This window comes from Pollachius pollachius (genome assembly GCF_949987615.1).
Source record: "Pollachius pollachius genome assembly, chromosome: 10".
NCBI lineage: Eukaryota > Metazoa > Chordata > Actinopteri > Gadiformes > Gadidae > Pollachius > Pollachius pollachius.
In genome coordinates, this window is record NC_136943.1 from 6843042 (window position 1) to 6858414 (window position 15373).

Below are 15373 nucleotides of genomic sequence, written 5' to 3' on the forward strand. Positions count from 1 at the left end.
AGTCTCTCTCCAGGGGAAACAAAGTCCCTGGAGATTTGTTTGTGGATGAGCCCCAACACGGTCATCTTCAACTCCTGGCATAGGTGTAAGCACACGGTATTTAACACTGCCATAGCCACACACGGCTTCACGTCAATGCTCACTCCAGGGATGCGCACAGTCCAGTTTCAGAATGTTACCTTGTGATTATTTTGCTAGCAGTTGCCAGTCGCAAGTGTAGTACAGAATAATAAGGGGAAAGGAGAGTAAGCGCGCTATAGAAAACTATTTATAAATTATAATAAGAAAATCTTAGAGCAAGGATGGTTGCATTTTGTGAAGGTTGCCAGTCAGAATACGCAAAACTGCCTATGATGTTTTATAACCATCAAAAAAATTCCATAATTGTCGTCATATATTCATAAAAAATATTTAGTCAGACACATTGGATTGCAGCTACATTTCCATGCATAACCTCTGCCAAATGTGTGGCATGTAGCCTCATTGAATTTCCTGCATCACATCAACATTAGCCTTTATGGCCATTGTTTTGGTTTATTGGTTTAACAATTAGGGAGAACCAAGGTCACTCACTGCTGATCACTGAGCCTAAGGTACCTACTGAAAAATAGGGTAGGATATCACAATTCAATTTCATATAAACCCAACAGCATTGACCTACTTTGTAGTAGGAATGGGACAGAGGATTTCTTTATGCACTGTACCATTCAGATGCTATGCTAATTGCCACATACAATAATATTAATACCCATGATCCAAATATCTTGATGCTGGATTTAGTATTGGAAATGCATCATTTACAAGACACTATTTTAACTTGAGTGCATCCATCTAGTGGAGTTACATATTCCTGATGTTGTGTCTATTCAGAATCTGTCTTTGTCAATTATTTAAAACCAATGCCCTTTGTGAATATGAGTTACTTAAATGTACTCCTCGAAATGCCAAATTTAATGACCAATGAACTTGAGCATGAACTATTCTACAGAGCCTGTTTCCTTTCTAAAAAGTCTTACATCAATTAAAGTGCATACTCTGAGTCTGGAAATTAAATTAAATATGAAATGCGTACATGCTGAAATAATGTTTGGGGATTAAAACGACAAAATGCTATAAATATACATACATTAATACGTAAATCTTTAGATTATTATCATTTTATTTTGCTGGGCCTGTAGGGGAATTGTTGGGGTTGGAAAATGCTTTATTAAAACCCTGTGCAAAAAATAAAAAGACCAACAAATCTATAATCAAAATGCGATTCTTTCAGCCAATAATGAAAATGAGTCAGCTTTAAGATCACTCTGATGGCCTTGTGTTTTACCCCAATAGGTATTTCGTCCAAGCATTGTTATGTTACGGCTGCTTTGATTAAACTTCAGATAAGCTGGCAGCAGTTCATATGGCCATGCTCAAAAATTAAAGAACCACACTCTGGAGGTCTAAATTATAGATTACAACTAGACACACTTTCTGTTCTGTAGACATATGGGGTTGAGAACCCTCTTGGGTCACCCTTTGCAATCTATAATGTTTCACTATGAAATCACAGTTTTCTTTAATAAATCCATTTTGCTTATAGTCCTCAAATGTATACGACTCACATCGAGGAGAGATTTACAGCCATGGTTAATTTCAACAGTGAGCTACCGCAACACGTTGAGATATCAATATTCTGACTGTGACGAGCCAGTGGGAGGAGGCATGGACGCGAGGGGGAGGGGGCAGATCGAGGTGCGCACATGCAGCGCGTACGAGGTAGAGAGCAAGTTACTGAGCAGGGGAGTGTGTCTGTGTGTATGAGAGAGGAGGGGAGAGAGAGAGAGAGGGAGAGAGAGAGAAACGGCACTGATGATCGACGCCAGGCTGCCACCACTCTGTAGCATTGAGTGGCTGCAACAAAAAGCACAGAATAACATCCACGACTGTGCTCTGCTTTTTTCCCCCCTCTTCTCCTGCGTCTCTGCTTGCAGACGAACACTCCGCACATTGCGCTGCAGAGGCGGTGCCGAGACTGAGCTGGCGAGAGAATCGGGGGTCTTTGGCATCAACAAGTTAGGGTTTAAGGGACCTGAAGCCATGAAAGGGGAACACTTGATCGTCAATTAGGCAACTGATTTGACATTGTTGCCGTGGAATTGAGTGGAAGGATTTAAAAAGAAGAAAGGAAGAGGTCGTTCTTTTCACCCGGGGTATTTTTGGACGCAAACGACCAACTTGAAGACGGAGAAAAAGGATTCCTTGTAGAAATGGAAAAGATGAAGCAGAGATCGGATCTAAACTAAAACACGGGAAAAACTAAATCCATTGGAATAAAAACATTTTGAGGAAATGGAATTTCCGATTTTGTTCTTACTGGCCGGGCTCTCTACTGCTTTATTAAAGAGGCTGAATTATTTTGTGTTTACTCAAAAGGGTTTTCTCCCTATGGAATTGTGTTCCATCTGGCTGCTCCAAGAGTCTGCGGATAAAGACAGTTGAATGCAGCCTCCAATGTGCACAAAAGAATGGGTAAGTTAGTCCCTTTATCCGTCAAATCTAGAGCTGAATAGGGAGCAAGAGTAAAAGACAGCGAGGCTGAAGACTAAAAGGCTATTGAGCCCTGCCCGTGTACGGCATTTGTCCTTCATCTTCCCTATTCATTAGCCTTCATTTTAAAACATATACATTTCTAATGAACGATATGCGTTTCATTACGAACAGATATATCTATGATGAGGATTCATACTTTTAACAAATGATTTTAAAAACGAACTTAAAAAAAAAATGTAATAGTTGTATTGTAGCAAAAAGGAATTATTGAGCAAGAAAAGAAAAAAAAGCACACAATATGTCACAATACCAACTAAGACGTCATTAAGGTGAGCAAACTAAACGGGTCATGTTAAGTGTTTTTCTTTGAGCTCATTAAGATACAAAAACCTTCCTTACAGAAAAAAACATGTATAGCGACTGAAAATCCTCATTTGAGTTGATTAAGAAAGTCTGTAGTTCACCACGCATTGAAGAGAAAAAAAACGCAGGGAGACAAGAGCATGTTGCCATGCATCAGCAATAAGAGCTCTGCAGAGATTTGCTTTCCCACCTCAGTTCATTTTTATCTTTGAACCCACCCAGGTTTCCATTCAAGGTGGCCATTGGTGGGACCCGCACCAACGGCACTCTGTCTATGTCTGATCAGCATGCTGCTACTGTGTCTGCTGCCTCCTGCGTCGTGCACAACCTGCCCTCAGAAATGCCGCTGTGAGGACCTGCAGTTCTACTGCGACACGCAGGGGCTCCAAGCACCCCCAGATGGAGTGGACAAGGGGGCCTTGGGGCTGTCCCTACGCCACAACAGCATCAGCGAGCTCAGCCCCGACCAATTCTATGGCTTCAGCCAGCTCACCTGGCTCCACCTAGACCACAATCAGATCACCACCGTTCAAGAGGACGCCTTTCAGGGCCTCTACAAACTCAAGGACCTCAACCTGAGCTCCAATCGCATCACCAAGTTGCCCAACACAACCTTCATTCACCTCATCAACCTACAAATATTGGACCTATCCTTTAATCAGATGACTGCATTGGAACCAGAACTATTTCATGGACTGAGAAAGCTCCAGATTCTCCATCTGCGCTCCAACTCCCTCCGTACCACACCTGTACGGGCCTTCTGGGACTGCCGCAGCCTGGAGTATCTGGGCCTGAGCAACAACCGTCTGCGGAGCTTGGCCAGGAACGGCTTTGCTGGGCTCATTAAGCTCCGAGAGCTGCATTTGGAACACAATCAGCTAACCAAGATCAACCTAGCCCATTTCCCTCGCCTGGTGGCCCTTCAATCTCTCCATATACAATGGAATAAGATCAACAATCTGACCTGTGGCATGGAGTGGACCTGGACCACCTTAGAAAAGCTGGACTTAACCGGGAATGAGATCCGGGTCCTGACACCTGACGTGTTTGAAACATTGCCAAACTTAAAGGTTTTGCTTCTGGATAACAACAAACTGAGCAGTCTGGATCCACTGGTCATGGATATGTGGAAGTCACTGGGCACCATTGGCCTGTCTAGTAACCTTTGGGAATGTACCAAAAGGATCTGCTCTCTGGCCACATGGCTGAGTACCTTCAAGGGGAGGTGGGAACATTCGATCCTTTGCCATAGTCCAGAATATGCCCAGGGTGAGGAAATACTAGATGCAGTGTATGGATTCCAGCTCTGCCATAACTTTTCAGCACCAGTTGTACAGACCATTAGCACCACCACGGAGGCCACTACAACCCCAGAGGTCACAAGCTCGCTTTTCGGAATAATGCAGCAGACAGCCACACAGGACTATGCAGAGGATTTTGGGAGCTTTACCACGTTTACCACCACGACGACGACCACTACTAAACCACCACGCACTGCTCCAGCCACCACTACCACGATGGAGGAGGCAGCGGTCACGGATGACTTTGAAACAGACAATACTGTCCTCACCGATCGGGTTATCATTGGAACTATGGCCCTCCTGTTTTCATTCTTCTTCATTATTTTCATTGTGTTCATCTCACGTAAGTGCTGCCCTCCCACAATGCGCCGGATACGCCACTGCTCGGCTATTCAGAACCGCAGACAGATGAGAACGCAGCAGCGCCAGCCTATGGCAGACCTCGCCACACAGGTACCCTATAATGAATATGAGCCCAGCCATGAAGAAGGAGCCCTTGTCATCATCAACGGTTATGGGCAGTGCAAGTGTCAGCAACTGCCTTATAAAGAGTGTGAAGTATGAACTCTTATTTATTCCTAGAGCATATGGTTTGCCATTTGACCATTTCAGATGATACAGGGTTTGTTTGTTTTTATTTCGAGTTTCTATAAATATATATATATACAAACATAATTTCTACGTTTTGAGATTATGAGAGCTGTTGAATGGGGAAATGAGGAGGGTTGGCTTTGACAGTTATAGGACGATGTAGAAATGTTCACAAATTTATTTTTCTATGAATGCAGAGTTGTTCATATCAGGCAGGGGCAATCACTTTGAATGGGAAACTAAACTGTGAGATTTGTCTCCTCATTGTCAATATATTCTGCAGCACAGAGTGGATAATTAGCCAGAAGGCCCTCTGCTAAATGAAGATTTAGTGGGGAAAGAATAATATACAAACAAACGTGTTTTCATATACAAAGTTACCAAATAGACTCTTTGATGAAGTTTATATAATGCACCAGACACAAAAATTTGATTAATAAATCAAATTAGTATATGTTTCCTTCGTTATGAACCGATGTGGTTTGAAAATAAAAAATGATAAATGGTAAGTCACTGTCAGGTTCCCTCTCAATTTGGATTCCTTCAAATTTTATTCTGAGAAATTGTGTTAAAATTAAAGACATGTTCAGTTTTAACCTTAATTAATTCGTTTTTATATGTTTAAGTACAAAACATTTCCATGTACCATTTGTACAAAGGTTGATGGATAATTTATCAAAATTACTGTTAAATGTTTCCTTGGCTCCAGACACTCACACTGTGATTATAATTGCCAACAAATTAACCCACAAACCATTGTTTACTTGCAATACAATATATATAAATATATATATTTTACTATTCAATTACTAAGGAGAAGAGGTTAAACGGTTTCAAACTTAAGATTGTGTTTCCCTGGGGCCCAGGAGAACATCCTCTTCATTAATCGGGCCTGACAAGCTCAAGATGTAATCAATTACGGCCAAGAAAAAGAAAAAAAAAAAAGATGTGTCCCAACATGTCAACCACCCCAGTGATGAGTTATGTTATTGGATCACTCAAAAGTTGTTGTAGACACACACACACACACACACACACACACACACACACACACACACACACACACACACACACAGTGTTCATCAGTCAAGAACATCGCTTAAAAACCTTTGCTTCAAAAACCTAACCAATTCATCAAAGAGGGTTTTGGCTCTGAAATAAAAAACACAGCAGAGAAAGAGCCAGTCGACATTGCAGTCTAAACTTGGGTTGATGGAGCAAAATTAGCTCTCGTGATACGCAAACAGGGAAGCCTGGGTCAGGAGACATTTGTATGCAGCAGGGCGAGGACGTGCATTAGCATCAGACTAAAGCCGCTGCAGCAGCTCCGCAGCTCTTTGTGTTCGGCTGGGCTGTGGGGGCAGGGTGGACCAGAGGAAGCAGGCAGAGGTGATGGGATGGCGAAGAGGGCCGACTAACAGGCTAGTAACTAAGGTTTATCTGAGCCAATGAATGCCCTTCCTGACAAGTAATGGTATTCCATACAAGCCAACTGTAGTTTGAAAAGGGTGGATTAAATGAGAAACATTGTCCTGACAGTACAGCGAAGATGATTCAGAAATAAGATTGAGTGCGCGACATTGGGTCTTTCGTTTTGCTACCAGTTCATGTGGAAAAAAAAAAGAGGTGCCAGTAGCATTGTTGTGATGTCCTATATTAAGAGTATGAAATCGTTCCATCACCGAGTTTAGCTTTTGGATTCATTTCTACAACCGATTTATATCATAATAAATAAAAGCAACTTGAGGAGTTGGTGCAACATTTCTGTCTGTAAGCAATCATAAAGCAAACATTGGCAGGTGCTCCATTGATGGCTCTGCAAGATGTCATCTGTAGGAAGCATGACTTTCTACAGAATTTGCATTATTTAGACTTGCCTTTTCAAAACAATATTATCAATTCATTTCATCTTGTCATCTAGAAGGCTAGTAAGTACCTAGCAAATGAATCAGATGGTGAACTGAAAGAATATACACATCCATCTTTAATAACTGTAGCAATTTAGATCCTGACAATAACACCATACTGTAAAAGGCCAACTGTCAGTGTATACCAAAATCAATTGTATTACTTTCTTAAAACCCAAGGGACACTGACTACATTATTCACCAAATGCTATGATCCCATTTGTTTCTACTTCTTTCTCAATTGCAGTTGCTCACAATTGCCCTTCAAATCAGTCTTGCATGTTCAAAGTCAGCACAGAGTTATTTTTATCTTAATGTAATTCAGCAAACACTGTTGAGAAGCCTTGTTTTTGATAGTGGGGAGGAATGGGGATGTGTGGATTTTTAATGTTCTGTCAAATCACTTGACATTTCACTGTTTAAGATGAAGCTTGTACCAAGTGACAAAAGAAAAAATCCACACAATTTGTAGAAATATGCATCCCTTTGCACTCTGGCTCTTTGTCAACTGTTTTCGGTTCTTGTCATACTCTTGCCCTGTTCCCTTTCCTGCCTAAATAGAAAAGAAAAAAACCACCCCCTTTCTCTCCCCCAACCTCTTTGTGCAAAATGAATGCTTTTCTCCTCCCTGTTCCTTTTGTATTGTAATATGTAAAATTTCATATCTGTAAAGTGGATAAGATGTGGCAAACAAAAAAAAGTCTTACCCCTCCCCCATCCCTTCAAAACATATATTTTTTAAATAAAATGACTACAACTTACTGAGTGTTTGCTTCCTGATGGATGCGTACAAGTAGGGGTTTACGGTTAAACAAACGATTAGTTCTAATCTGAGCAACGATTAAAAGGACTTTCAATTGGGGCACTTTGATGTATTAATTTCTATTTAATACATGTCCCATTGAGCCAAATGTGTCTCACTCTTATAGTTTCTAAAACTGTAGAAATGACCATTACATGCAGAAACGTCCTAATCTTTCGTTGAAAGATGGAAACAATAGACCAAGCAGCAAACGATTGGGAAGTAGATTCAGGCTATTTCCCTTCAATACTGAGAAGCAAAAATCAAATACCAATACAGTTCAAGCCCAGTCCTGCACTGACAAACTTAAATAACATGCTGCCTGAATTATTCTCATCAAATGGAGGGACATTTGCGCGAGCCATCCCAAGCCCCAAGGCTTTAATGGTGCTGCAGGAACCATGAGAAATGATTGACAGTGGTTGAAAATGATTATCTAAACCACTGACTCATGATATAAACAAAATAGCAATGAGAGGAATTACCTCAGAGTTTTGCTGGAGGCCAACTCATCCTATTAAAGTGTATTTTTCTTGATGCTGGGACTGAAGACCTTTCAGAATGTGCATACAAGGTTGGCCCAATTCAAATACAGAGGTTGCTCTCAAGTGCTCCAGATGGCTCAACTGTTACTGTAAAAAGCCACTGGAGTGTTATAGATTTGAGATTGTAGCCCATTAAAACTCCCTTTTTAAGGCAAGCCTTTTTCATTTTATATTTTAATAAGTTTTGAGGCTTGTGAACGTACTTTGAAATGTAGGCTCTCTCAGATTATCAAAAGCATGGAAAACATGTCTGCAACACAGGGTTGCGATGTAATCAATACACAATATCAATGCAGGAGAATTTATTTACAATAGAAAAAAAGACAGTATGTTGCTGTTAAGCATTTTGGTTGAACCAATCAATGCTTGGTTTGCCTGATTGTGCTTAAGAACTCAAAATGATTAACTGTTGAATAGGGTAGTACAACTCTTAGGGTGGATTGCCATTTTCTCCAGTTGATTTGGACATGTAAGTTTCCATACATTTAGAATTTATATCTAAACAAAAGACTGCATCAAGGGGAAGGCCACCAATCGCAGATGGAAAAGGTTGATTTGACAGTATGAATATCAAAGAATCATGCAAAGGTCATTTTGGTATTTCAGGTTGGCATTGCATTTTGTGCATTTGTCATTTTCCCCTTACAGCAAGAAATGGGCATATTTAATCATAGATTTAACTTGGGACTTTTAGGCCACGTAATAACACTGACACAAGAACCACAACATTATATTCCATAACGCCCCTCCTGACCACAAAAAAACATTGATAGCATATAGCTGTTGCATCCATTGCCTTTCAATGCCTTTGATCCACACTGAAAAGAGAATGTGACAAAGGGTATCATGACATGGGTTACTTAAGTGCTCACTATGAACAGAGAAAATAATGTTTTTTACATGGAAAAGGGGGTTCCCCAACAGCTAATTAGCCTCGAGATTAAGTTCATTGCTTATTTTGTTTGGTTACATCGTTTTCTTCTATAACTATAACATGTATATGGCCCATATAGTGGGGGACATACACATGTCAATAAATGGTAAAAATAAATAAACAGGCAACCGTGTTTTGTTTCTCCACAAAAGAAGGCCCATAAAACACAAGAAAAGGAGATAAACTTTTAATTAATGTCAATAAAATATAATGACTAACTTCATTCTGCATAATTGACTATATAAATGGTAATTTGTCATGACAATCTCACCATAAACATTTTGGATATAAATTATGCCGTTTAGTTAAATTAAGTAGACTGGATATACCCGTCATTGAATATACTGTGGCCATTAAGTGAAAAAATAAAGCAGTGAGTGAGGGACAGACAGACCCATCCATCTACCCACCCATATAGCATCGTTTGCTTCAAATCCAAGAATAATCTGCACATGAAGAAACACCCCAAAATAATGATTGTCATAATCATTTGCAATTGAAATTTCCAATTACAAACTGGAAATATAAATTAAACTCTGGAGAGGGTAGTCTCAGAAAGCCCATAATTGTATCCATTTTAGGAAAAGTTAAATTGAACAATTAGTGCTAATAAGGCCAAGGCACAGCAGTGTAATTCATTTGAACCTAATGCTGGGTACGCACTACAGGATAAGAAGCCAGATTTGCCCTTACTGACTCTGGTCAGCAAAGAATTTGCTGAGGATTTATTTTGCAAGATTATCCAGTGTTATGTGGGGTATTGGTAACATTGGATTTACTTCCCCAAACATAGTCAGGGAAGTAGCTAAATTCTTATTTGCATGCCGTCTCCATGGCTTTATCTTTTGTTCTTCAGTAGTTCATTATGATGTCCGCCATGTTTGCTTAAGCTAAAGACATGTTTTTGATCACAAGATTGAAAAGGATTTCAGCTAGAGAATAAGGACTGGATTAATGGGGAATGGAATTGATTAGTGTGCGGTATAAGGCGCAAACAAATATATCTTCTATAGTAAGGTGTGTGGTCTCTGGTTCTCTAAATTGTCCAGCGTGTTCCAGGCTTTTTGTGTTAATTTTCTAGAATCCATCCGATAATGCGTGCTGCTCCCCTAGTGCGCATTGACGTCATAATTAGGTACTCAAAGCACTGAATTTGCAGGACAAAAAAAAGGTTCCTTTTGCAGATGACAGTGTACGGTTACATACAATAAATCTTTTTTTTCCCAAATCAAACCTTGAAATGTGACAATGCTTTTAATTTGTTTGTATTTTAATAGCCAAGAAAATATGTGAGTGTATTGAAAGGTAAAAATCTGAAATGATCTAAATAAAATTTGAAATAATGTGTGTTTGGACAATAAAATAATCTGTTCAGACTAAATGTCCTGTTTAGTTTACAGAGACAAATTATTGGATGTTAAAGAAATCGTGAGCATGATGAAGCATCAGCAGTGAGAATCAAATATATTCATATTTAATCAATGCATACATTGCTGATATCTTGTCTCTGGCAACCCTGAGTGGTTGCCTGACCAGGGCTCCGAAAAAACACTTTTCCATTGACAACATTTCACTGGAGGTTACAGAATTGCATCAAAAATACCAATGCTGAGGACACATTTTATTCGCTTCATAGTTTCCTTCAAACCGGACACAAAAACTCAAGTCAATCATAAAAAATCTGCACATTTGAACATTCCCAATAACGACCCTCTCTGGTTTAAGAAACATTGCATTGAATACTCTAATGTGGTGCCTCTAGTCATTAACCCATTTGTGCTGGCTGCTGCGCGGCGCAACATTGTATCTACTAGATACAATGTTGCGCCGCACAGCAGCCGGCACAAATGGGTTAAAACAAGTGAGTAATCAAAATGTAAAATTGCTATTCATTTCTCATTTGCTTTCCCTGCAAGCATAGTAGCCTAATATTTAAGTCAAAATATTAACTGTTTGTAAGCCAAGTTAACAGCGCTGAGCATGAGCAACAGCTCACCAAAAACTGTCAGGGTCATAGCTTTATCACCTTTTGTCTATGGAACAGTGTTCATTTGAGCAAAAGAGAAGGCACATATGGTAAATGTGTTGATGCATATTTGCACTGTTAATATCACATAACCTTATAGTGCTGAGACAAAAAAAAGGAATATTAAGAAAAAACAATTGGCCACTGTCCTTCAGAGGAGAAATTGTGCATTATTTGTAAGAGGGCAGACATTAATATGATTTATCAGTGTGACGGCTGGGTTTGCATGATAATGAAGGTCACTTAATGCGTGTTGTCCTTTTCATCGTTTAACCCCAGCTTCTCAAGGTCAGCATGTTTAGACCCCCACATACATGATGCTTTAGATGCCCAAGCATGTCGGTGCCCAGCATGTCATATTGAGACATCATGTCCTAGGCAGTAAGCGACTATTCATCACAAACCAAGTCACAAAATCCATTTAACCTTGTCATTCTGATACACAGTATATGGGAATAGTCGCAAATTGATTTGTCGTTTACTAGGCTCCCAAATATATTGCATACTTGTGACATTATACACCCTAACAAAGAACACAAAGGTCAGATCTTAGACATGAATTTTAAATAAGGGTTCAAATACACAATGGTTCAACACATATTTAGGGACATCTGCTGGTCTGGAAGTCAAATAGTGACACTGTGACAAATTGATTAAAAACCGTGTAGTCAAAGACATGTTTTTATTTATAAAATATCTACCTCACCTGCAAGACACATACACACACAAACTAGAATGGGGTATCGCTATGTCAATTCTTTCTTTCCAAGTTAGATATGGTTAAATATAAGCATGTGCTGGAGAACAAAACTACAATGGAACCAGCTACCGAGTGTAGGCGTTTTGATGCCAAACCAGCCAGTATTGCAGACATCAATTCTGGAAGCAATGAGCCAAGCAGAAAACAAAGCTGAAATCCTATTAGTTCACATCAAGAGACCTGAGGTGACATTTGTACTGAGCACTAGCAACAAGGGATCTGCCAAGCTCTGGAAGAAGAGAATTACCACACAAATGAATATAAAGTTACTTTCATTTTTCCCTTCGATCAATAGTGAACACTGCCATTTCTTTTCATATAACCTTTGTTGCTGTGCTTCATATATAAACCGGGCACGGCCCGAATGTGCAGCGATCATTGACCTTCAAATTTGTTACAAGTCTCCCTGACCAGCCCTGCTAAAGGGATTAGGAACACAATATCCGACACCCATTGTCCAGACCAGAACGAAACTGGGGAAGGATTGTTCAGTTGTACACATCCAAATGATAGAATGTTGCAAGTTACGATACAATGTTGTTATTGTAACTAGACATCTCTATGCCAGTCTACTGAAACGGATATTATAGTATTATTTTAATGCAGTTGAAGATTCAGTAGAGACAAAGTCAGCATCTATGGCAAAAGTAGCTTTATCCCTGCCAAATCATTTATATTCTAGAGAGTGCAAGGAGTATTTTTGCAATGCTATTCTTCAGGCCATTTGTACAGCGATATATGTTTTCCAAGACAATAAAAGGCAATTGTCTTGAACCATTATCGAGTTCACCAATCCATTCTCTTTGATTGAGTGAATTTATTAATGACTGTTGCTTTCATGACAGCCATGTGCCACTTGTTGTTTGTCATTTTCCGGTCTTCAATATTTCAAATTAATGTCCGATTTCTTTGCTAAACTGGGCATGGTGAAATGTCTGTATTTTCTTTCAAGGCACAGGAAATGGACTGGGAAAGGGTTCAGAGGCTGAACAAAATATCCCACGCAACATCTTTATGGCAGCAGTTAAATAATGCAATTGTCCTCGTTAGGAGGACATAATGGTCACAGAAGGAAAGCAAATAGAGCACCACCTCATTTCGACAAGCTTTGCTTTTGATTTATTGATAGTCCTGCCATTTGTAATAAAATAATTTAAGGGATGAAGCTAAATTAAATATGTATTTTTCCAATCACAATTAATTGATTGTACTTATCCATTGTACTCATCACATGATTTGAATCATGCATTGATCAGCAGCAGTGAACAATTAATTACTTGTACAGGTTACCCTGTAGTTATAAATAGCTTCTGTTGGCTGCAGTGGAAAAAATCCTAGATGTTGCTAAGCATCTTGAAATCAACTGTGATTTCAGGTGCAGTCTATAGGTGAATCATGGTGAGATATCACGAAAGGGGCAACTTTGAAAACTCGTATTTAAACCATAATATATTTCATTTTATAAACAATTTATGTTTACCATGTTATTTTGAAAAAGTACCTGAATAATGTCCAGGTATAAATTCAAGTTGGACATTTATTGATTTACACATTCTTATAATTCTGTAAACTAAGGTGGCAACAAATGATTATATGTATTATTGTTTATATTATTATTTTGGTTTGGTTTAGTTACCAGAGCTAGATTGATTACTTTTATATTCATCCGACCAGCAGCCAAGACAATTTGATAGAGTTAGTGTTATAAGTGGATGACTGGAAACGGTGTAAAGAAATCAATTGAAAGATAAGCTATGACATGATTCGTACGCAAAAATGTTTGCTAGTTTAAAGCACTTAAGAATCATAATCAGCAGATGTTATTTCAATCAAACAATACAAATAGTCTTTGTTGGACCGCAAACAAACCTAAACCTATATAAAATCAGTACCTTTCAGGCCAAGCCAATTTTAAGATTATACGACAGGGCTTTGCAATGTCAATCAACATGCACCTATCAAAGAGTGCATATTAATGATCCGTTTAATAAATTATTGTATTTCTTTGTGACAAAGTAAAATCATTGCAAAATTCATCTGAACTCTTTGGAAGTAACAACCCCTAAAAAGGATTGCCAGACTAACGAGAGAACTACTACAGCATCACATCTGCCCTGTGTGCGCTATAGTGTTCACAAGAAAAGCCAGGGAAAAAACAAAAGGCTGTTTGGTTTTGAAGCAAATTTCATGTGGCTAATAATTATTGTGTCTGACCCCCAGTGACACATTGTGCCTGTGGAGCACACAATAAGAGGGAACCAAATTACAAGACATTGATTCATGTTATTGATATTCGTGTGAAGCCCTATATGATCAGATATGATCTTGTATGAGCTCAATTTTCCATGCATAGACCAAAGCGTTGCAGCAAAGAAAATAGGCCGTAGATACTAGAAAGTGAGCAGACCAGACAACAAGCAATGAATCACTGCTCGAGTCTACAAAGACAATACTTCTGAAACCCTGCTAGAACAGCAGTGCGATAATGATTTTGAATATGGTAAAAGCCTTCATGGAGAATGTTTCTTTGACAAAACTTTGTTGCTGGTTATTTGAACCAATGATGCCTTTGCACTTTAGTTTCAAGGTGAAATGACATGACATCTTATTATCTGCAACCTTCGGAAATGTAGCTTGACAAAGCTCAAGGAAAAATGCAAACCATTCTTTAAACCCATGTCCCGTTTCTAGCCATGGTTACCTACACTTAAAAGCCATTATTCAATTGTTGTCTTCCATTTAGAGTTAAATCTGATTACTATGACGATGGCAAGTTAGGTGAGCCACTCAGACATTCTTCAAATGAGCGCAAACAGTGGGAGCATAGTGCAATGGGGATAAAACAGAACACTTCCACTCAGTACAGTTGCCTGAGGCAAGAAGGCCGAGCGGAGGAGTGAGCCATGTAGAGAGCATCATAATAGAAGAATGAAGACTGTAAGGTAAGAGAAAGAAAAGTTTGAGTAGGGAATTGTGGTTGTGTGGGGGCAGGCAGCATGCAAATACATCTCAAATGTGGCAAAAATGCAGACGTCTATAATAGTATTTCATTAAAGAGGTCTTACTGATCTAGCGAGAACTTTCAATTATGATCCAACAGATAACGCAGGACACCTGCTGAGGGCTTTTTGAATGGCATCATATTAATGTCAAAGCGCCATGGCATCGGTCTATTCTGTACAAAATCTTGACAGATGCTGGAAATGGGATATGCATTATTAATCGTGGCAGAAATGGTGAGGCTCAGGACGTGCCGTGCAAGGCTGTCACGGCAATATGGAATAATGAAGGGAACGCTATGTGGCCGTATGGAAGCAAACCATGCACTCTCTACTCTCCCTCATCTCTGGATTAAGAGGATTAGTTAAAATCTACTATTTAAATGCACCTTAAAAGGGGAAGGTCCATCAGCAAACATTGAGGGTCATGGCAGTGAACAGGCATCTTAAGCGCACTTGCCACTTTCTGTGGCAGGCCAGACCAACCACCCACTCTCTACCTGACAGCCATTTTCCCCAGAGGCTCTTCTAGGGGGTAATATGTTAAACGGGCCAGTCAATCAATGACTACATGAACATACAATCCGTTGTCACAGATGGCACTGCACTTCCC

The 15373-nt window shown here is 39.5% G+C and overlaps 2 protein-coding genes across 2 annotated transcripts in view; one reads left to right on the forward strand and one right to left on the reverse strand.

Annotated features, from left to right (window-relative positions):
• The window catches only part of ctnna1 (catenin (cadherin-associated protein), alpha 1), a 76574-nt gene that overhangs the window by 40656 nt on the left and 20545 nt on the right, over nt 1-15373 (reverse strand). The window lies entirely within an intron of this gene.
• lrrtm2 (leucine rich repeat transmembrane neuronal 2) lies at nt 1705-4760 on the forward strand (the record flags this gene model as incomplete). Its single annotated transcript, XM_079744801.1, is given in 5 exon segments — nt 1705-1751; nt 1974-2054; nt 2459-2468; nt 2472-2511; nt 3118-4760. Coding segments are annotated over 5 exon segments (1821 nt in total).